The sequence below is a fragment of the Leptonotus elevatus genome, chromosome 3, assembly GCF_054856555.1.
Source record: "Leptonotus elevatus isolate MCC_2025b chromosome 3, RoL_Lele_1.0, whole genome shotgun sequence".
Taxonomy (NCBI): Eukaryota; Metazoa; Chordata; class Actinopteri; order Syngnathiformes; family Syngnathidae; genus Leptonotus; species Leptonotus elevatus.
In genome coordinates, this window is record NC_141241.1 from 3246189 (window position 1) to 3269663 (window position 23475).

At 41.3% G+C, this 23475-nt stretch overlaps 1 protein-coding gene and 1 long non-coding RNA gene across 5 annotated transcripts in view; both read left to right on the forward strand.

The window, feature by feature from the left end:
- Window positions 1–11426, forward strand: part of cdh8 (cadherin 8) — a 138756-nt gene extending 127330 nt beyond the window's left edge. For 2 of the 3 annotated variants that reach the window (XM_086071363.1, XM_086071362.1), the window contains 4 exons: window positions 984–1105; window positions 1724–1841; window positions 7316–7567; window positions 9697–11425. In XM_086071363.1, the coding sequence (XP_085927489.1) occupies window positions 984–1105; window positions 1724–1841; window positions 7316–7567; window positions 9697–10190 (986 nt within the window). In that variant the 3' untranslated portion in view covers window positions 10191–11425. Of the gene's footprint in view, window positions 1–983; window positions 1106–1723; window positions 1842–7315; window positions 7568–9696 lie in introns of all 3 variants that reach the window. The other variant, XM_086071364.1, reaches the window with a different exon arrangement.
- A 3965-nt stretch (window positions 11427–15391) lies between these two features.
- The window catches only part of LOC147176655 (uncharacterized), a 195181-nt gene continuing 187097 nt past the window's right edge, over window positions 15392–23475 (forward strand). For both annotated transcript variants that reach the window (XR_015094334.1, XR_015094335.1), the window contains exons 1-2: window positions 15392–15663; window positions 16269–16387. This is a non-coding gene — a long non-coding RNA (uncharacterized LOC147176655). The remainder of the gene's footprint in view (window positions 15664–16268; window positions 16388–23475) is intronic.

The following is a 23475-nucleotide window of genomic DNA, read 5'->3' on the forward strand; positions in this document are numbered from 1 at the left end:
CTATGGCTCCTTGCTATGATCTTGTAAATTAGCCAGCATTAGTTAGCGGTCAGATTAACATTATAGTTGTTGGATTAATGTTACGGTATAACTATAATATTATCATTATTTTTTAATCTTTAACCATAATCTACTTGTCTGTCCCATGGGTTTGTGCATGTTGCACTTGCTAGCTGCAGATTTGAAAGGGGAGGGGTGTCACTGTGTCACGTGACCGTGTCACATGACAGATTAGCAGAGACAAGATTTAAAAAAAAATCATATAATTTTGGGCTCGTTTTTGTTCATGAACTAAAATGTTTATAGATTTTAGTCCAGTTTTTATTACGTGAAGTACATTTTCGTCTCGTCAACGAAAATGCATACTGATTTAATCACAGTTGACGAAATTATTTTTGTTTAGTTTTCGTTGACGAAATTCGTTCGATTTCCGTGCACAGGGTTCCAGGTTCAGAGTTGGGATAAGTTACAGCAGATGCGAGTTTGACTGCAAGAATCTCACTTCAACATTTGCTTCAAACAAGAGTAAAGATTTCTTTGCTCGATCATCTTCACTGTCTAAAGTCTTAGACCTCTTAAGGGGCACATTATTCTACAATGACTATCAACGTCGCAATTTGCACCACTTACTGTAGCAGGGACTAATTACATTTCTTTTATTGTCTTTTCAGACCTCAGTCATTAATATGCTTTTTTCCCCTCCATTCAAAACTCATGTTTTAAACATGGTTTGTAGGTTTTGGTGTTGAAAAGCACTTTGAATTGTGCCTTTTGTGTTTTTGCATCGCTGAAGGGTAGATTGATGCGGCTTATCATGCGTCCCTCCCATCAGCTCCGGAAATGAAGGGAGAAATAAAGATGGAAAAACAAAGGAAATTAAAACTAGGTCATGTAATGTACCTGGGATTTTCATGCACCCGCCGCCTTGTTTTGTATTTTGATGAATGAATCTTCTGTCTTCTATCCGTCCCTCCGTCTCCTAGGTAACCACAGTCAGATATCCCGGGCGATGGTGGCAATCCGGGTCATGGACATAAACGACAATGCCCCGGAGTTCGCCACAGAATATGAAGCCTTTTTGTGTGAAAATGGAAAACCCGGGCAGGTAAGAGAAACGTGGGGGCGAAATTAGAGGCTCGTTCATCAAAGCAGCCATCCGTCACTCTCCTTTTCCCCGCTTTCCTCCCCTTTAATGATTGGCTACGGTGAATTATGGCCTTAATTATTTTCGCAGAGAAGCCTCGGAGGTTGAGGGTCCGGTGTTGTAAAAAAAACGGGCTGGGGGGGGGGGTGCATATCCGTCAGGATTGATCACGGCACATCGTCAGCTGAGAATGCCTTTCATGTGGCCTCCTCCAGATGGCACAATGCATCGCCCTGCCAAAAGAGTCTCAGACTGGTGCTTAGCATTCCCCCACCTGCCTTCTCATCAATCGACCTCATTCAACGCAGCTACATGTGTCGGATGCACTTTTATCGGACGGGTGGGGGGGGGGAAAGAGCCAAAGCCGTCCCGCAGGCCCCCAAAATTCTAATTCCCAATCAATCCGAGCGTGCGATAAGAACACTGATGACAGATTAGCGGATAGAGCCGAGACGCTTGAGGCGGGCCGGACGGAACCTCGATGATAAGAATCCAAATCTCAGAGCGATGAAGAGCAAATATTGGAGTACGTGCGATGATTATCTATCCCTTTTTCTTCTTTCTCTAATCCCAACGCAGGTGATCCAAACGGTCAGCGCCGTGGACCGAGATGACCCGATCCAGGGCCACTACTTTGCGTACCGCCTGGTGCCCGAGATGCTCAACAATCCCAACTTCACCATTAAGAACAACCAAGGTGAGGAAATGGATACTAGCCATGGAAACGCTCTAGTAGACTGGAATCCTTTGAGTTGAAATGAAATCATAAACACTGAATTATTTCCAACTATCACTTAACTGCGACATAAACGAAACAAAACCGGCCTGCTGGCCTTCAAGCATCGAGCTCAGAAGTGCCTCATTGCCACTATTGAGCAAATAGCTGAGGATAGGTTCAGTAGAAAAATTTATGTACATGACTACACAGTAAATCCTGTCAATTTAAATTTAAAGTAAATTTGACTTAATTTAGAGTGGGGCCAAATAGGCTCAGTTTTAGAGTAGGCTAATATTTACCCTTGGAAGAGAGTAAAATAAAGAATTGAAAATATAAATCAAAAGTCACTCAAGGGTTGAGGAAAGAACTCATGACCTTCAACTTGGGAGACTGCCACACTACCACCTGAGCTATGCCCCTCCTACTGTTTGCTTATTATTGGTCTCTTGGAGTTACGACGATTCCCGCTGATACGAGCGATATACTAACACATAGCAGGAGCTGCGTGGCTCAGGGACTAGGGATCGGCTGTCTCCCAAGCTGAAGGTCGTGAGTTTGTTCCTCAACCCTTGAGTAACTTTTATTAGTATTATTATTATTATTTTCAATTCTTTATTTTACTCTCCCAAGTGTAAATATTCCTCTAAAACTGAGTCTCTTTGGTCCCACTCTAAATAGAGTCAAATTTACTCTACAGAATTTACTGTGTCGATAGCGGTTCAATCTAGTGTATAGCCAAATGTCGTGACATAATTGTATTATCGTTTGTGAAAAAACGTTGAAAACACCGTTATCACACATTGCATGGAAATTCCCACGCCATATCCATATGTGCCTCCTACATCTAAATGTTTATAGTAAATGTTCCAAACAGTAAACCAGTACAAGCAGAAAAGAAACAATGTGTCCAATGATGGAGTGTCACAAAACATAAGTGCAGAATTAATCATTTGATACTCACTCTGATTGAAATTTTTTGTGCAACTTTAAAATCAGATTTACCCCCAAAACTGTTGATTGAATTTTGTAAATTTGACACTTGGGGTGTGTTGAAGTGCAGCTCCCACTTAACAGATGTTGGACTGGTACCAGCGCACTGTGAGTGAAGATAAACCAATGAGATCCAAATGGGTTCGTCCTGCTAGTTTTGCTGCTCAATGTAGGGTGACTTCCTCGCTACCTCGTGGCAGATGGCACTACGTTTATCTACACAATATGCTCATTGCTTCTTTTTTTTCTTCTTTTCTTGAATTTCCTTTTTCTTTTCATTTTTCTCTGCTGGTCCAAAGTGGCGGTGAACAAGCTGTGTTCACCGTGACGTGTAATGTTTTCAGCTCACGGCGAAAATCTATTCATATGGTAGCAGCCTTCTGTTTGGACACACAGGCTGCAGGCTAACGTACCGCAGCCTGTCTCTGACGGCTCAGAGAGGCCATCAAAACCAGGTCAGAGTTGAAGGGGGGGAACACACAGTTTACACAAGAAATAATATTGTTTTTCGCATTAGCTCATGGGTACACAGTGGGAAATGATATTGAATAAACGAGAGGACAAATTTGCACCATTTCAAATGTCTTTCTTTCTTTTTTTCTTTCTTTCTCATAGACCTCCTAAAGATGAGTTAAATATATACTATATGGTACATTGGATATTTGCGGTACATGTATCGGTAGACAATTTATTTGTTGTTTGTTTGTAGCATGGTTTTATTTTATTACGTGGTTTTATTTTGTTAAAATAATATTGTATGAGTTAAAGCATTTATTTTGTGGGTATTGTATTTCATTATTGTTCCTACGTCACATTATTTGTTTATCCTTGTATTTATTTTAATTGTATATTTTAGTTTGTGTTATTCAATTATGTTTGAATGAATATATTATGTGACATAACTTTCTCGTTTTAGATTTTGTACGTATTTTTATTTTCATATTATTTCATATTTTATTTTTCCTTTAATCATTGTCTACATTATTCAATTATTATGTTTTGAATAGTTTAAAAAAAAGTTTTTTATTATTATTACCGTTTTTCATATAATTTGGGTAACCTTTATTCAAATATTTTTTTTCATCTTGCATTTGATTAGTTGTATCTACAGATTTATTTATATATAATTATTTTCTGTTCAAATTCTATTCATATTTAATGTAGTTATGTATTTTTAAATACTACTAATCTTTTTTTTATGTATCATTATTTGAGTAACCATTGATTCAATTTATTTTCATATTTATCATTACTGTGTTTAACCTTGTATTATTATTTTTTCTTCCCCATTTCATTTAATCATTAATTCAAACATTACAATAGTCAGCAGTAACTCCCTTTTTCATTGTGCCTTTTCTGGACTTTTTTTTTAGTCTTCTGATTGGCTCAGATGACCTCATGGTTTATAGTAGCTCGTGTCGTTGGCCAAAGTGTAACCTATGCAACACTGGATCAAATGTGAGTCATGAAGGTTCTGCTCTTTTACAGGCTTCTTTCTCTTTTTTTCTCAAGGCGACGCGTTGGATCAAAACAGCCGCTGTTGTTCTTTCTTCCTTTGTCTCGCTCGCTTCTCCGTCGAGTCGAGGGCGCGTTTGTTCTCACGCACAATGTAACCCGAGCAGAAATCAAAGCAAATATGTGCTGTCATTCTTCCTCTATATAGTCCAATGCCGCAGCAGCCACTTGCCTATAGCGCCTGGAAGGAGGCCCGCCATTGCCACTTCCATCGACTATTTCTGTCTGGCGGAGGTGGCGGCAGACACTTGACTGACGAGTGTCAGGCGGGCCCCCGTGCGCCCCTTTTGTTTGGGATGATGAGTGTAATCACGGGAACTGCCCACACACGAGAGGAAAAAATGCACTTCAACTGGATTGAACTTTAAGTGCTCGCTACTAGCGACTGGTTGAATCTATCAATAAAAAGAAAAACTCATATCGCGGCCTTGGGATTGATTGTACCCACAAACCCTTGAAATGAGAAGACAATCCGATCCAGGGGACCGTTTGTTAAAAAAAAAAATCGACCCTTGAATTTCCCATCTTTCCTTTTTTTTTTTTTTTTTTTTTTTTTTTTTCTAAGAACTCCCATCTTTCCTGGTCGTGTCATTGATGCAACCAGGACCACCAACCACCAACTCCAACCTGGAAAGTTCTCAGGCTCCAAGATAGTCTTATTGTGGTTAACTAGGTTTTGTGACACAGTGCGGGGGGAGTATGGGAGTTAAACTCTTATGGAGCGCAAATGAACCCCTACCAAGTGTAGCTGAGCAGCTATAATGACCCCACAGAACACACCCGAGCCGCTGTCGTGACCCCACTGCTCCCAACACACACACACACACACACAAACCTGGCAGCAAAGTTTACCTGCAAATCTCCCATCTTACAGAGTTGTGTCTCATCATAGAAGCCAAATGAAACGAAGCCCCACAGTGCACAGGTTAGCAGCTATAATGACATTGTGAAGCAAAGCCGAGCCCCTGTAAAAAGAGCAAATCCGTCCTCACTGAACAAAGAAGGTGAAGCAAATTTACCAGCATCTGAAGTCGTATCATAGACTAGGATTCGTAATACGTGGCTTTATGCAAAACATGGATGTACCTGGCCCGGAGGACACAGCAGTCTTGATTTCTAAAAACAATTTCAGATGTGGACTCGTCAGACCGGTGGCTAACTGGTTAGCACGTCCGCCTCCCAGTGCAAAGGTTGTGAGATCAAGTCCGGGCTTCGGCCTTCCTGGGCGGAGTTTGCATGTTCTCCCCGTGCTTGCGTGGGTTTTCTCCGGGTACTCCGGTTTCCTCCCACATTCCAAAAACTTGCATGGCAGGTGAATTGGACACTCCAAAATTGTCCATAGGTGTGATTGTGAGTATGGTTGTTCGTCTCTGTGTGCCCTGCGATTGGCTGGCAACCAGTTCAGGGTGTAACCCCGCCTACTGCCCGAAGCCAGCTGGGATAGGCTCCAGCAACCCCCGCGACCCTCGTGAGGACAAGCGGTACAGAAAATGGATGGATGGATGGATGGACTCGTCAGACCGCAACACACTTTTCCACTTTACATCAGTCCATCCTTGAATAGTTAAAAGGCCCACAGAAGCGGTTTCTGTTTCAGTTTTCTGGGTGTTGTTGATGTATGGCTTTTCACTTTGCATAGCGTTTTAACTTGCATTTGTAGATGGAGTGACGGACTGAAGTGTTGCTGAGCCCACGTGGCGATATCCTTTCCATCGTAGGTGACAAACTCCGGTCCTGGAGGGCTCGCAGTCCTGCGGGTTTTGGATGTTTCCGTTCTCCAACACAGCTGATATATGATCAGCTCATCAGCAAGCTCTGCCTAAGCCTGATAACGATCCTGCTGATTGGAATCAGCTTGTGTTGGAAGAGGGGAAACCTCCAAAACCTGCAGGACTGCGGCCCTCGAGGACCGCAGTTTGACACCTAGTGATTCCAGTTTTTAATGTAATGCTGCCTGAGGGGTTCAAGGTCACGCACATTCAATGTTGGTTTTCGGCTTTGCTGCTTACGTGCAGAGATTCCACCAGATTCTCTTGAGTTTTTGCAGGATTTTGATAAATGACTTGCAATTGTATGTTCAGAAACCTCACAGGGTAGAGTGTTGTTGTTGTCGTCGAGGTCCGTCTCGGTCTTCGAGACCGGTCTCTAGACCATTATTTAAAGGTCTCGGTCTCGTCTTAAAATCAAAGGCATTTTTACTCGTCACTGTCTTAAACAGGGTGGACCTAATTTTGATTCTGTGAATGGCGACCAATCCAAGTTGTTAGTCGACCACTCAGTTGTGATAGACTCCAGCTTCCCCGCGAGCCTCAACGGGATCAGCTGTATTAAATAGTTGCATCTGCAGCATCCGTTTCTCAAGCTTATTCGACGTGTGCCACATATTTACTTTTATTTTTACCATCAAAAGTTGCTTAGAAAATGACCCACGTGGCTTCATACAAAACAATACATCTCTACTTCCCTCACCGTGAAGTGTCGAGCAATCCAAATGAGATGGGACATTGCGGTGCTCGGGAATCCGAGTGTTCTTTGCTCCGCACCGCCACTTGTGAGACGATAAATGTGAGCATATGTTGGCATCAATTACTCAAATCATCCTGCCCGCCGAGCATCTTTTTGATCAAGTTTGCATCCGCCGAGCGCTGTGTTGTTCCCACCCGGCGGCGGGGAGAGGCAAAGGTTAGACTTTCAAGAGTTTTCATAAGACGAGGCCCAAAATGCAATAACGGGAGGCGGCTAACGAGCAGGCGGCTCCTGGCGAGCGGCTTCAAAAGAGCAGTCGGCACCTTTCCCATCTCGACACGCCACCGCTTCGCCTCTCTTGCTGTTGAGCAAAAAATCGCTGAAATCCATCAACACGAGACAAGCTTGGCGGCGGCTGATGGGAAATTAGTTCTCTCTCTCCTCATCTTCTCACAGCCCCTCCCCCTTTCCTTCTTTTGCAGACAACTCCATTAGTGTCCTGGCCAAGCATGACACATTCCGGCGGCAGAAGCAGGAGATGTACTTCCTGCCCATCGTGGTGACGGACAACGGCAACCCACCCATGAGCAGCACCAACACCCTGACCATCCGGGTGTGCGGTTGCAGCAAGGATGGGATCGTGCAGTCCTGCAACGTCGAGGCCTATGTCCTGCCCATTGGCCTCAGCATGGGGGCGCTCATCGCCATCCTGGCCTGCATCATCCTGCTCTTAGGTGAGGTTCGGCAGAGAAGGACAAAGGTGCTTTGATTATCCTCAAAAAGTTGAATAATTTCTGCAATTCCGTTCAAAAAGTCAAACTTTCATTCAGATTATAGATTCAGGGCCCACAACTTATTAAGTGGTTTAAAGTATTTATTTGTTTATTTTTTACATTATTTGGGCTTCCAGCTCATAAAACCCATGAAAACGGATTGTCAAAAAATTTGAATAATGTGAAGAAACGACCATGCATACTTGCCAGTTTTTTGCACGGGGGAAAAAAGATGGAGGGTATTTTCAAAACAATATGTCAATCTTCAATAGTTGGATTCGCTTTGCCTTAACCACTGCCTCGATGCAATCACTTAAATTTTGGGCCCTTTTTGAATGGAATTACGGAAATTATTTAACTTTTTGAGGATATTAAAAAAAAAATTTTTTTTAATGAATGTTGACCCAGATGATCCTGCACTCCTAAAACTGCTTGGTCAAAAATGACCCAATTAGGGTCAAAAATTGGACCAACCTGCTAAATTGAAACAATTTGACCCAACAAAACAACCCCAAATTGCGTCAAATTGACCCAAGTTAACGGCTCGGTCCAATTTTTGATCCAGCGGTTTTAAGGGTGTCTTTCCACCTCCTAACAAACACATTTCTAGACCTGGGTTCACCAATTCTGGTCCTTGAGGTCCGGAGTCCCGCAACTCTGAGATCTTGTTAGATGTTTCCGCCCCCTAGCACACCTGATTCATATAATTAGCTCATCAGCATGCCTGATAACGATCCTGATCTTTAGTATCAGGTGTGTTGGTAGGCGGAAACATCTAAAAAGTTCTAAGAGCTGCAGGATTCCGGACCTCGAGGACCGGAATTGGTGAACCCTGTTCCAGATAGTTTTTTCACACAGGAGCTGGGCACTACTCGGTTACCAAACATGGATTCTTGGGACGGAGAAAAGTTTGCTATTATTTGCCATGTTGATTGATTTTTTCTCTGGGTGATCCCAATTGCCCCACCCAAAAAAACATTTTGTTAACTTCCAGCCAGTTTACAGACCAGGGAATGTCACATGATCTGGTTTTGGTCCATTGGTACTTGTCGCTCTCGTCACACAGAACCTCTCAAACTGCACTCAGCCCAGATTGTTACAGCACATCAGAACACCTCCGACATGACCAATCCAAGCCCGGCTTAATCCAACTGTTATGCGACACTCAGACCAAAGATCAAATGCTGCTTTGCCCGCGTTTTCTCCATCGAGCCGGACGACCTGCTTCAATGATGTCACGAGGGATTCTTCCTTCTGCTATGACAGGAAAAAAAAAAATGTATGAGCATCTCTAAGTCTGTCAGGTGGCTGGTGGTTGTGCTAAAACGTTGGCTAACGGGTAAGTGCTATTTCTATCGAGGTTCACAAGCTCATCAGCTGTAAAAATTGACTGTACAGTAAATACACTAAATCGGCCAACTTCCTCGCTCACCATTTTCCAAGCGTGCTGTTGTTTTGGCTCGGTACTGGTATTGGAAGCTGGCTGGCTGTGTTTTACAGCTCCCGGTGCCCACAGACTGCAATGATTATTTTGTCCTGCACAAGACACAATGTGTTTTTTTTCCCCGGACCGTGTGTGTGTGTGTCAACTGGGTAAGTACATGCTCGATGGCACAAACGCGTCAATCGTGTGGTCTGGCACAGATTCGCACCTATCAGCACAAACTGCATTGTTTTTTATGTAATTGCTTGGTGATTCGTGTTCTGTCTGACCACAACGTTACGCTTGTCTAAAAGTGATTAAATTGATGGAGAGATGACTTTTGTTGTGTTACAGTCTTGGAGTTACAGTATTTTGAAAAATTCTAATTTTGGGAGTAGGACTCTACATCGCCTTACCACTGACAAAAATCAGAGTACTGAATTCCATTTTTTTTTATTGTTACTTGTATTTGTCGGTGTTACGGCAATAGATGGTGTACAGTCATACTCCACAAATTGTCAATTGTCTACAGAAGGTCTTTGGTTGCTAAATTGCTGCCAGATGCAACAAATGAAGTAGCATTTGTATAAACGTTTGAGATGGATAAACTTGACCTTGTTTCTTCCCGTTCGTCTCTTCCCCTTGTGCTTCGCCCTTTCTCGGATAGTAATAGTGGTGCTCTTCGTGACGCTGCGGCGACACAAAAACGAGCCGCTCATCATCAAGGACGACGAGGACGTGCGCGAGAACATCATCCGCTACGATGACGAGGGCGGCGGCGAGGAGGACACGGAGGCCTTTGACATCGCCACCCTGCAGAACCCGGACGGCGTCAACGGCTACCTGCCGCGCAAGGACATCAAACCCGACCTGCAGTTCATGCCGCGCGCCGGCCACCACTCGGGTCCCAACGGAGTGGACGTGGACGAGTTCATCAACGTGCGGCTGCACGAGGCCGACAATGACCCCACGGCGCCGCCGTACGACTCCATCCAGATCTACGGCTACGAGGGCCGGGGGTCGGTCGCCGGCTCGCTCAGCTCGCTGGAGACCACGTCATCCGACTCGGACCAGAACTATGACTACCTCAGGGAGTGGGGCCCTCGCTTCAGGAGACTTGGGGAACTCTACTCAGTGGGCGAGAGCGACCGCGAAACCTGACCTGAATGAACACAAACAAAAACGAGACTTTCTGAATTTTCTTTTTCTCTTCTGTCCACGTGTGTATTAAGCGCTAGAGCTTTTAGAAACAGAAAACAAGAAGAAAAAAAAAACACAGGCCACTTTTTTTTTATTCTTCCTAGAGTCGAGGTATAGCAGTCATCCGCATCGTAATCGTTGAGCCGAAACAAACCGTCTTTTTACTAGGAGATTCTTGTGGAGTGTAAAAACTTTAGATTCCGTTGTGGAGTGTCTAGCAGTGTTTTGGGTGTTAGTCATTGCTGTGACTTCCAGTAGCAGAGAAGCCGGTAGGCCTCGTCCAGTCAGAGAATCTTGAACGGACTTTAAAGCAATATGTGGTCTACCTTACAACAATGAATGTATGCGAGGATTTGAAGAACAACAACAAAAAAAAGACAAAAAAGGGTGTTGGCTTTGGGGAAAAAAAGTGACTTTGTTATCATTTGATATGTTCTCTCTATGGTGGCCACATTTATAAACTACGCTTTATACAACTCTTTGTATTTACATGCTACAGGTGTGGCTTCCGTCGCCATCGAGCTAGCCTATAAAAAGACAACGCGAGGACAACAACAAAAAATGTAGAAACTCTGAGGCCTTCTTTTTACAGAAGCAAGTTCAATTGTAACCTAATGCTTTGGTTTTTTTTTGTGTTAATTCTTCATTACCTTTCATGAGTTTTTGTACATCTTTTCCTTTCCATGCTGACAACTCCACAAATAAGTGGTCTTAGCCCAAGATATAAACTGATTGCGGTGTTAGCATCTTTCTGCTACTCGCTAACTCAGCATTTGATTCGCCAGAAGAAAAAAAAAAAAGACACAAATCCAGCCCGTGTGCATATTGTGCGTACACTGTATGATACGAGTAAAGAAAAAAAAAAAAAAGGCTTGTGCTGTACATAGCATTTCTGCTAACGTCATTAGTTTCAGACAAGGCTGGTAGAGAATTTCAAGTTTCCAAAGTGTAATAAGACAGTAGACTCAAAGGTCTACCGACGAGCGCGTTCTACCTTCCGCTCACCTTTTTCTGCCGTGCTTTCAATGCTTATCAGTGTGTTTGTTCAATTATTTACTCCCCTGTACTGTAATCTCTCCGGATTACCCTGTATCGTTTCCTACTTTGTCAAATATATTTTTATAAATAGCGCTGAATGGTTGCTGTCTGCTACTTAAGGTGTGGTTACAGAAGAGGATCAACTTGGAGAGGAATCAACGCGCCTTCGAGATGGCCAACATATTGACTATGGTGGGATACGTACCTTGGTTTTAAAGTCAGGGTTTGGTTTGGATTAGGTTCATTCAGGGAAGAAAATACAAAACAAACTAATGATGTATTTTGTTTTTGTTTGTGTGAAACGAGAGGAAGAGAATGTTAACTAGTACAACAGTCACATTTTAAACAGTCTGAATTATTATGCTTTAAAAAATAATGAGGATTTAGGGTGGGTTTTAGGGTTAAGAGCTTTGTATTAAAAAGTATGGGGTAAGGGTTTTAGGGGGTTAGGATTAGAGTCAGGGAAGTCGTGCTAGCGTGAGGGAAAGTGTCAGACCAGTAGGGTTTGTTGGGTTTGGAGTTGGTGGTAGTGTTAGGGTTAGAATTAAGATTTAGGATTAAGGTTAGGTTTTGTGATGGGGGCTAGGGTTAGGGAGTGTGGTAAACTTAAAGGTAATTTTTGTTTAGTGTTTAATTTAGTGGTTTGAGTTGCTCAAATTTTGGGGGAAGGGATAAATTAACAGTTATAACTGCTCCCCTCTTTGGTGGAGATTTTCATGCATGCCAGATCCACCACACCAGCATCTACCGAAACTCAGACACAATCTGTTTCCTCCTCAGGTTATTGAATCGGTGGAGGCTGGTGTCTCGGATCTCACGCGGCTTCGTCTGTCCTTCCTTCCTTTTCTCGGTCTCTCCGTTGGTCTCTTGAGGCCTCCCTGATTTTATGTTTTTTGGATTTGTTGGGGTCTGGATGTTTCTTGGGCTGGGGAGGAGTTCTGGTGGGGGGGTGTCTGGTCGGTGCTGGATTTCACCTTCCTTGGTTTTCTTCGGTCCCCTCGGGTCTCCTGGTGTTCGATTTAGGTGAACGGTATGAGATTTTTTTTTTCTAATAGGTTTTCTGGTGAGCTAACAAACACACGCACGCACGCACGCACGCACGCACGCACACACACATACTCACCCACACACACAAAAAAAATAAAAATGTATGTATGTGTGTATGTATATATGTATATATGTATGTATATATGTGTATATATATATATATATATATATATATATATTTAAAAAAAAAAAAAAAAAAAAAACAGCAATGATGATGACATTTCCGAATGAACAATACTGAGCTCTTTAAGAAAAAAAAAACAGAAAAAAAAACAGAAAAAAAAAAAAAAAAAAAAAAACAGTTATAACTAAGAACCCCATTGATTTTGAAGATACTTAATACTGAAGATTGGTGGGAGATGAAGCAAAATTTTCAACATTCTTGGTAGGATCGCATGATAAGGATGGGGAGCAGGTTCTTTTACACTTTGGTCATGTACTGAGCACTCAGGCGTACATATTGCTCGAGGTCGCAAGACCGTTCCATTTCTAGAATTCTTGTGTCTCGTAACCTTTTAGAGTTGCGGTTCGGTTAGGGTTGGTTGTTATCACCCTTTTTCTTTAGCAAAGTCAGACGCCACCAACTAAAGGTGTTCAACAACTCACAGAGTAGCTTCCATTTGATTTGACTTATTTATAACAGAAGTTAAAGCCAAGTGTTTATGGGAAATGCGGTAAACATCTATCGACCGCCGTTGCTCGCCCTTTAAAGAAACACGAGAAAAGTACCCTGCTGTTCCAAAGCGATTCCAGTCCTGCATGATGTTCTCATTTCCTCTCATCTTAAAAAAAGTGGAAAGAAGAAGTCCGACCGTGTGTACGAGACGGGAAGAAGAAGAAAAATCAAGTGAATTGGAACATTACAACAGAAAAATAAAGTCCAAAGAAAGCCTTGTAACACCAGCACGCTTGTGATTCAAAAGCTGGCAGTGTAAAGAAACAAGGCGGGCGAACCGGTCGTGTTGAATCGGTTGTAAGAAGGCTGATGGCAGGTTTATGCATCATCTAACAGCAGGATAAGCGGCCCTGTAGCTTTCCATTTCCTACGCTGCTTTTCACTTGCTAACCAACTTAATTTTTTTTTATGTCTCTCTCAGTGCTATAAATGTCAGTTTGCTGTCTCTCCGTGTACCGCGCGCGCACGCACGCACGCACGCACGCACGCAAGCCTTTTACCACTTGACTCACCGTGCTATCCTTATAGTTTAGGAATAGAAATAAACCAAACAACTAGAACTAGATTTCGAGTTTAAAGAAAAAGAGATTTCCTCTTGTTCGTCATTATAACTGCCACTTCACATTGGAAATGGACCAAAAAAATAATCCATAAAGTCAAATAACACCGTCCATCCATCCATCCATTTTCTTAACCGCTTGTCCTCACAAGGGTCGCGGGGGTTGCTGGAGCCTATCCCAGCTGGCTTCTGGCAGTAGGCGGGGTACACCCTGAACTGGTTGCCAGCCAATCGCAGGGCACACAGAGACGAACAACCATACTCACAATCACACCTATGGACAATTTGGAGTGTCCAATTCACCTGCCATGCATGTTTTTGGAATGTGGAAGGAAAGCGGAGTACCCGGAGAAAACCCACGCAAGCACGGGGAGAACATGCAAACTCCACCCAGGAAGGCCGAAGCCCGGACTTGATCTCACAACCTTTGCACTGGGAGGCGGACGTGCTAACCAGTCAGCCACCGTGCCAAATAAAACCGGTGCAGTGTAAATCTGCAAATGACAAAATGTCGGTATTTTCGCAGACCTCTGCAAGCTGATGCAGCGTGGCACATTACATGATGTACACAGCTGACTACAAAAAAAATCCCCAAAGTAAAAAAAAAACAAACAAACTTTGCTGTCTATCCTTATGCCACACATAGGAAAATTGACTTTTTACCTACTTGACTCAACATGCTATAATTACAACATTGGGGGGGAGCAAAACATCAAAAACCTTATCACTCGCTCCGAGCAACACGAGGAAATGTCGGTCGCTGAACGAGTCTTTCATACCTCCAAGTTGTTGCCTGTGAGGACTTTTTTTTTTTTTTTTTTTTTATCAGTTTGACATTATGAAGTGTTAACAGGAAAGTCAGAGCCTTTAGTGCTGTGCTGCATAAAATGGAGGATGACTTAAAGGCTGCTGGCCACTTCCCTTTGAACGCAGGGAACACCTTCAAAGTTCTCTAATGTTATTGGCTTGGACTTGGAAGCAGTTTTTCCTCCATTGGAAATAATAAAAATAGAAATTGACGTACATTCTGGCATGATTTTGAAACCTTCATTAACTCCATAAGCGAGGGTATGATGTAAGTCATAATAAAAATAAATATCATATACAAAGTGAAAATCTGATTGAGATGAATTACACAAATAAGTGCTGCAGCCACACGTAGAAAAACGAACGTGTGTGCGTGTTGAAGCCCACTAAAGGCGCACACACTTTTTGTGTGCCACACTCAGTAATGGATAACATCAGAAGCTTTTGTTATTTATGAGAATGCTGAGAATCAGATAAAGGCCAACAAAGTCTAATCTCCTGACAAGATTAGCGGGGAGGCAAGATCGCAACCGCGCTCAGAAATAGAAATCAAAAAGAAAAAAAAAAACGACAACAAAAAATTGTAAGGCGGGGGAAATTGCATCATATCTAATCTCCTCTGCTCATAGAAAAGTAAATAGGAAGAGTGATGAGTTGTACTGTAACACAATATTACCATTCTGATTAATTATAAAAAAGCTTTTCTTCCCTGTGATAAGGATTAAAACGTGATGATGTAACCCTTTCATTCCCACTTTGACCAATACTGTCACTCAGACTTTTCCCAACTCTGTCCTTCTGCTTATCTCTGTTGTACATGGCAGTGGTTATCATAAACGACTTGCAAGAGTAGCCATCACATTAACCAATAACCACGTAACGTGTGTGTGTATGTCATCTATTTCTCTTCTTCTTCTTCTTCTTCTTTTTTTTTCTTTTTTTTTTAAACTCCTGGGGGAGGGGGGTTCGCTGGAGCCTATACCAGCTGACTTCCGGCAGTAGGCGGGGTACACCCTGAACTGGTTGCCAGCCAATCGCAGGGCACACAATGACGAACAACCATCCACACTCACAATCGCAACTGTGGACAATTGGGAGTGTTCAATTAACCTGTCATGCATGTCTTCGGAATGTGGGAGGAAACCGGAGTACCCGGAGAAAACCCACGCAAGCACGGAGAGAACATGTAAACTTCACCCAGGAAGGCCGAAGCCCGAAGCCCGGACTCGATCTTCCGTCATCAGCACTGGGAGGCGGACGTGCTAACGCAGCTAACCAGTCAACCACCGTGCCGGCACGCCCGTGTGGTAAACTAATGATTGTTTTTTAAAATTATATATTCTTTTTGCACATTACGTACTGTTTATAATTCACATTGCCTGTGCTGTGTTACCTATCGAAGTAGTATCTTTGTTTTGTCGAGGCTCACTGGCAAGTTTGGCTAACAATTTAGCTAGCCAATTAGCCGTTAGCACTGAAGCACACACTGTTGTAGCATTTCTGTTTTTCTTCTTTGGACTTTTATTAAGTCAATTATGAAACTTGTTCATGACAGCTGTGTTTATGTGCATTTTGAGCTTGCCAGCTTGGGTAGCTGGTTTGGTTTGTTAGCTTACCAGCTAATTTGCCAGCCAGCTAGATTTCTAGCTAGCCAGGTTATAGCCAGTTTAAAGCAGGCAAATTCAACCTGGGGACACAGTTTCTTAATATAGTTAGCACAGATTACATGTACATTACGAAAGTAAAATCTCTCATATGCTCTATCACATAAATGTCAGTGCTTGTAGTAAATTCATTCATATATTTTGACATCACTCGCTGTGGGTTTTAGGTTTAATTTTATTTGACTACGGAATGACAAAATCACAGGTATGCCTTTCCATAATTTATTGATACCTTTGTCTTGCTGCAGATGAAACTGGGGAACTCGCACTGAGACAGCTGCCTTGCCTTGCTTCCACCTGAAGTTTTAAAAAATTTGCAAGACACCCCATTCAAGAAGGCAACTTGGCCTACATCGACAACATTCATGTAAGTTTCCAGCACATTTAACTGAACTCAACTTTCAGCAAAGTGCTGGACATGAAGGCAAAATCAGACAAAAAAGACAGGTAAAACAATCTATTAAATAACAAAAACAGTAAAAGCAATAACACACTAAAATAACACTAGAGTCTCAGGCTGAGTCAAAAGGCAAACAAATAAAAATGTGTAGACACCGGTTTGTTGAACTATACTTGTGGTCATAAAAAATAAATTAACAAAACATAACGTAAATAGCTGTTTTACAAGCTTACAATACATTCACTGTAAAATAATGTTGACACATTTTTATTTTAACCCATTTGGACCTGATTTTATCTTCTGTTTTTGTCATTCATGATTATTTTCATTTGAATATACATATTTTGCCGAGTTTGTGTTCTATTTAGGCTGCCATCTTGTCAAATACATTTGGCCACATGAAGAAAATAGAAAAAAGTTTTTGATGGTTCTAACTTCTATGGTGCTGTCGATCATATTTAACTTTACTTTAATTCCGCCACATGATTGTAATAATTCAGCCATAGTAACAGTGGATTTGAGACATATCAATGACATGACGTTATCTTTAGTCTCCATAAAAGGACATTTTCAAGGAACGATGATTCAATTTCTGCAAACATTTCTACCACCTACCGTCTTGCTCCGCTGTTGTTCTCCTCATCCCATCAATCATCTAAAATGTTACCCTAGAAGCGAGAACCTGGAATGTTACAAATTAAGAAATTAGATTGGACTTTTGTGTTTTGGGTTGGACGTTTGTTTTTATTCGTTGTCTTGATTTGGATTATTTGTAGTCCTTCCTTCAATTTCTATTGACCGACACTTACCAGTACCAATAATATACACCTGACTTGCGACTTTTCATATCAGTTCCGTAAAGTGAACAGCATGAGCCAGAGAAAGTAAATAAGCAGGCCACAACAACTCGGTCCACTCTATGGGAGCAAACTTTCTTCCTCAACTAGAGTTCACCTGATCCTATTGTTTACCGTGATATTTCTATTTCTCTCGCGAAGATCAAAGTGGACCAAATTAGACGCGCAAACACTGATGAATTCCAACGTGAAGGTTAGCTAGCTTGAATAAGTTCAATCGTAATGAGGGATAAAGAACAGTCAAGGGGGTTTATTTGGGAATTCTGCAGGGATGTTGTTATTGTGAGGAAAAGGTAAGAATGGGCTTTTGTTGACGTGAATCTCTACGCAGGTTTTTTAATTTATTATTAGCTGGAGGCTAATGAACTGTTTCATTGCATGCAAACATTGTCGAACACACGGCGAGTGTAGCGAATTGTAGGACATTTGTATTTGCAAACAACAATGAAACGTAAAGCTGTAAACCCGGACGAACGGGTATTTGCACCTGCTTTTTTTTGGGCAAATTAATGCCACGGAGGGGTTGGGTGGTGGTGAGGTCTGCATATTGTAGCAGTCCAATCTGTCTAGGATCTGAGCTTTGAAGGTATTTGTAGTACAGGTCCTGTGATTTGCCATTACTGGCTTGTTTAAACCAAAATGGCAAATTTCCTGTCCAATTGCAGTTATGACCCTTTGAGAATTTCATGTGCTTCCTGTTATGATAGACCGAAGGCTAGGAAATGACAACAAATTATGTAAAATGTCCGACACTGCATTAGGCAGCTTTTCGTTTCTCATGCGTCCTGTCATGATGAACATGCAAGATGGATTCTGTGTTAATCTAATACAGGACCCTTAAAATATCACTAAAAACACTTTCCTATCAATGTTGTCTGCACTGTTTGTCCCACTTTCGCATCATCTGGAGCCAGGAAGAGACAAAAAAGAAGCTCTTAAAGTGTAAAAACAGCCTCGTTGCTGGAGGCCAACATGACACATTTAGGCTGTGACTGACATCAAACTATTGAGAGATGTTTGTTTAATGATCACGTGGCAGACACATTTGCACAACGGCAGTGCAAGCAAATCAAACAGGAATTTTTTTGAGGAACTTTTTGCGGCACTTGGCAACTTCAATAGTCAAAAACAACACACAAGACAGGGTGGACAAAATGTTGACAAGACAGGGTTTGATCATTAACATTATGAAACGTCCCATGATATTTATTTTATTAATTAGTTTGATGAAATTAGTTTATTCTAGGGGTCTCAAAATGAGTGTGTTAATTTTTAGTTAATTTAAAGTTCCTTTAACGCCACTAATTTTTTAAATGTGTGATTAATGACCGCCCCTTACTTGGAAAGCATATATTGGAGGAATTCCAGTTGCAATGACATGCCCACGACAAAATTGAGCTGAAATCAATTTAGTAATAATGCATGTATTTGTGGAGACTGGGGTCAAGTTGTAATTTTCACAAGTGACTTTATGTTAAAGATTAGATAGCTCTTAATATGAAAACAAAAATGCACTGAGCTGTCACCAATGTCTAACAAATGCAATTATGCCACCTAGTGGCTGAAAAATAGCTTAACACAAATCAATATCACACCTTTTTTCCAGTACAGTACATTTTTTTAATAACTAAAAGATGCAGCTATATTTCTATTAGTTCAACATTTTTGTCCACTTTTATGTTAACAAGAGTGTGAAACTTTGAAAAACACATTTTATTGTACATTTAGAACATATATAAAATATGCGATTAATCGTGACTTATCTTATTGAAGTCATGCGATTAATTATGATAAAAAAAAATTAATCGCCTGACACCCCTTGTTTATTCATTTTTTTCTATTAAGCTGACCTCAAAGGATTGTTCATTTGATGTCTTGTAAATATACATCCATTATATATATATATATACTGCTGATCCTTGTTAGAGCTTTGTTAGCTAATGTAAGTTGCTGGGTCCACTCTACGACTTTTATCGAGACCCATTTACCCGATGAGGCGAAGACGATCAATACATAATCATAATTAGGAGGAAGAGGTGCCTTGATATTCTCCTTGAGTCTTACGGAGTAGACAATGTGTAACTGGATTACTTTTTAAGCAGCAGCAGCCATGTGTTTCCTTTACCAATGCTTACTGATGCTTTAAACCGAAAAAAAAAAAGTGATGAGAACATGCAAATGAATACTTTTCCAATTGTCACATTTAATCATTCAAGCTAATTACTTAAGAGAGAATTAAGGCAAGATGAATCATGTTTCATTATTTCGAGTCGCGGCGGTGACAAGAGTGTTACTAATTACCGTTTTTCTTTTAGGCCGGATTTAATCATTAAAGCTAATTACTTGAGCCACAAAAAGACCTCGGACGGTTTACACTAATACACTCATTTATTTTACAATAAAAATACCAGAAAATGTAATGGAGGTAAAAAGCCTTTTACTTTGAACATAAAAAAATTGTGCATTTTGTCAGTTGAAAAATAATAAATAAATAAGAAGGAAAAACCTTAAAATGAAAGTTAAATAAGAGAGAGAGGCAATGAAATTATTTTGACACAGAAAGTCATTATCAACATCATCATTATTATTATTGTCGCAGTATTTTAGTTTTCATGATTGTAGGTGAGCAACGCATGATGCGCGAACGAAACTCGAATAATTTAGTATCCTATGGAGTTCTTCAATTTGCCCCCAAAATCTATTTCAATTAAAGTTTGTAACTTCTTTCATCCTTAGGGGGTAATTCTGCATTACAACAACCAGAATTGTTGCTTCGATATGATGTGGTTGTATCTGTACAGCACCCTTGGGTGTCTTGAAAGGCACTAAACAAACCAAATTTATTATTATTTTCTTCTTCTTATTATTATTATTATTATTGTGGGAATGCTGGAAGCAGATTGCATTTCAAGTTTTCTTTTTATTCATTTGTCATTTAACTACAATAACAAATTTGCAATTTTCACATTATTTTACCATTTAATTTTCTTTATAAGCATTCAGCTATTAGCATTCAGCTTCCAGCATTCCCACGCAATTTCTAATAATTATAATAATTATTATTATTATTATTATCATCAAAATGCGTGACAACAGCTCAACTCATTGCTAACTAAAATGCGTAATTTCTGGTCCGTCATTTTGTTAACTTCATATTCAGTGCCACCATTTTGAGGCAGTTAGTTGGTGCCCATCGTGGCAACAATCTCCAAACTTGTTGGTGGACTGCGGTGAGAGATGCCGTCAAGCTGAAAAATGAGTCCTATCTGGCATTTTTGGCCTGTGGGACTGCAAAGGCTGCGAAGTGGAATGCAGCTTTGATGATCGTTGAAGCAAACACTCGGACACGGGAGGAGTTCAGTGAGAATATGGACAATGACTTCTGAAAAGATCCAGATCCAGAAAGTAAAACCAAACTGTGGCAGTTTTTTACATTCTAGACCTGAATTTGACACCTCTGGGTTTGAGTCAGGGGGAGAATAATTTCTACTTCTGAAAATACTTCTTAAATCCACCGAGATGCCTTCCTAAGAGGAAGCAGCGATTGAGGACTCTGACTTGGGCTCTCGTATTCCTAGTCAGTTTGATGACTCGCGTCAAACGTCACAATGTTTTATTGAAACATCTTAAAAGATGCTACAATTCCTGAGATGATATTTTACAAGATGGCCACCGGGAGCGGGATCTAAAGGCACCCCGGTGAGCTGGCAAATGGCAGGAAGCTGCTGCGCTGCCGCACAGCGGGTGTGCTGGGACCAAACCGGCGGATGAATCTTTCATTCTGTTAAACAGGAAGACGAAACATACGAGGCCGGCTAATACAGCAGATGTACAATTCCTCTTCTGCGCGGCTTTCATCATGCTTCCCGCGCTTAACTAGGAAATACAAGGGAGCTTTTGATGAGGGCGACTTCGCCTCAAAGCGACCAGTCCCAGTCCGCCAGCCGCCGTGCCGTACATTCAAACGTGACGCAAAAGTGATGACTTGCAGGAAGTGGTGAAGAGGGAAGAGAGGTTGTAGCTGATGTCCAATTATTAGCCTACTCACACCTAATGATCTCCCCGGGAGACATCCACAACATCTTCCTCGCTGCTCTGCGCCTTTTTTCAATTTTACCTCCTCCCAGCCCATGTTTCACCCAATACTTCTCTCTTGAATTTGTTTTGTCCCCTTTGTCATGTTTATTGTTTGTCAAAATGAATTTTGTGGGGGTTTTCATACAGCATAACTCACCAAATTGTGTAGGGCTGTTCATCCCGATTCGGATTTGCATAGAGATCCCGACGTTGACGTCACGTGTCTCAAAATGGCCGTGAGCGCGACCGTTTTGGCAGCACAGAAAACGCGTCTTCCACTTTGAGTAAACGGCAAACGTCACACTTTAACAATGATTGACAGCAACAAGAAGAGGCAAAAAAAAAGGATTGAGCATGCTCCAGGCTACCAAAAGAGGAACCAATGCATAGCCAATGTTACACTTTGTACATGGTGGCTAAATTAGCAGATGCTAACAGTTACCACACGCAAAATGTAGAGGAAATAATATGTTTCGTTCATTTGTGCTGCCACGGTTTAACAGATATTACACAGTTGAATTTAATAACTGACCAACACCATAAAGAAGACTTTTGATGGTATAAATGTCAACTTCGATGGCATTTTTGACCAGACATAAAGGGGAAATAAATCTGGATTGTACAAACTTGTAAAGCCTTTGAATGATCAGATTTGAAAGCACTCACTGGCAACAGAGGAGGTAGTTCCACATTAGCAGCGGCGCCAAGTTGGGGGGGAAAAAGAACATCCTGACACTTCATCGGCAATCCAACATGTCCACCTCGCACATGTATATCATGTTCTTTTTATCAAAGTGACTGTCAATGCTCTTGGGCGGAAAGTTGACGGATAAATGCTAGTTTCCACCCTCCACGCCATTGTAGCCCATGAGCCAATACTTTCCTGCCACAGGGGGGCGTGTTCAGAGAAAGTCACGTGGCGTCAGGATCGCTATTGGAAAAGAGTCATGGGCGTGAGGATCAAAAATGGGTTATTTCGTGCCGACTGGAATATTTTGAAAACTCAGTCCATGAAGCCAGTTTCATTCTCATCACGGAATCACTTGGCCTATCCAAAAGTATTAGAACTTCAAGGTCAATTCCTTTGCTTTTGTTGTATACTGAAGACATTTGGGTTTCAGGTTGAATATGAACAAAAGTTGAAAACTCCACCTTTTGTTTGAACCCACCCACTTTTCAAGTAAGCAAAAGTCTTGGAACAGACATTATTAAATGAACTTAAAGTGAATAACATTGCTTATTTGGTGGCATAGCAAATTGTTGCATTCATTTGAAGTTCTTTTCCAGGCCTTTACTGCAGCCTCTTTCAGTTTGTGTTTATTGGTGAGTGTTTCTCCCTTTAGTCCCCTCTTCAGGAGGTAAAATGAATACTCTATTGGATTAAGGTCCAGTTGACTTGGCCAGTCCTAAGACCTTCCAATTTCTCCACCTGATGAAGTCCTTTGTTGTGTTGGCAGTGTGTTTTGGATCATCGTCTGGATGCATGACGAAGCTTCTCCCGATTTAATTTCGATACGTTTTCCTGTAAATTGCCAGACAAAATGGTTTTGTAGATTTCATAATTTGTTTGAAGCAGTTGGCTGATTCCAGGGATCAGGGACAACGTGGCACCCTTGGCGAGAATTTTATATGGCGCCCTCCTCAATCGATGATTTACATACGCTTACAAAATAAATATATATTTTTTTAACATTGCCTTAAATTTAAAATATAACATGTTACACAATTCAAAATCGAAAATGTTCTTCATTTTATGTATTTTTATATCAGCCAGAGGAGAGAGCATTTGTTATTATTATTATTATCATTTGGAGTAATATTAATTGGGCATTGCTTTACATTTGAATCCGGTTGCTGTTCTATGTTCAGGGTTAGTTGTCAAGTTGTTGTAAATATGCGCAGCTTCCACTTGAAAGAGAAGAACTTTTTGTCTGGCTTTCTTTCACTGATCAAGGAACATTTTTCTTTTGTCTCTTTTTATTTTAACATTCAGTAATTTGACATTTAATCAAATTAGTCAGTGGCAATCAGGTGCATTAAGCGCATTTGCTTTACATTGAGACATTGAGAAATACCAACAAAAAAACCCCACATGAAAATATGTTTTTGTAAGTAAATGTG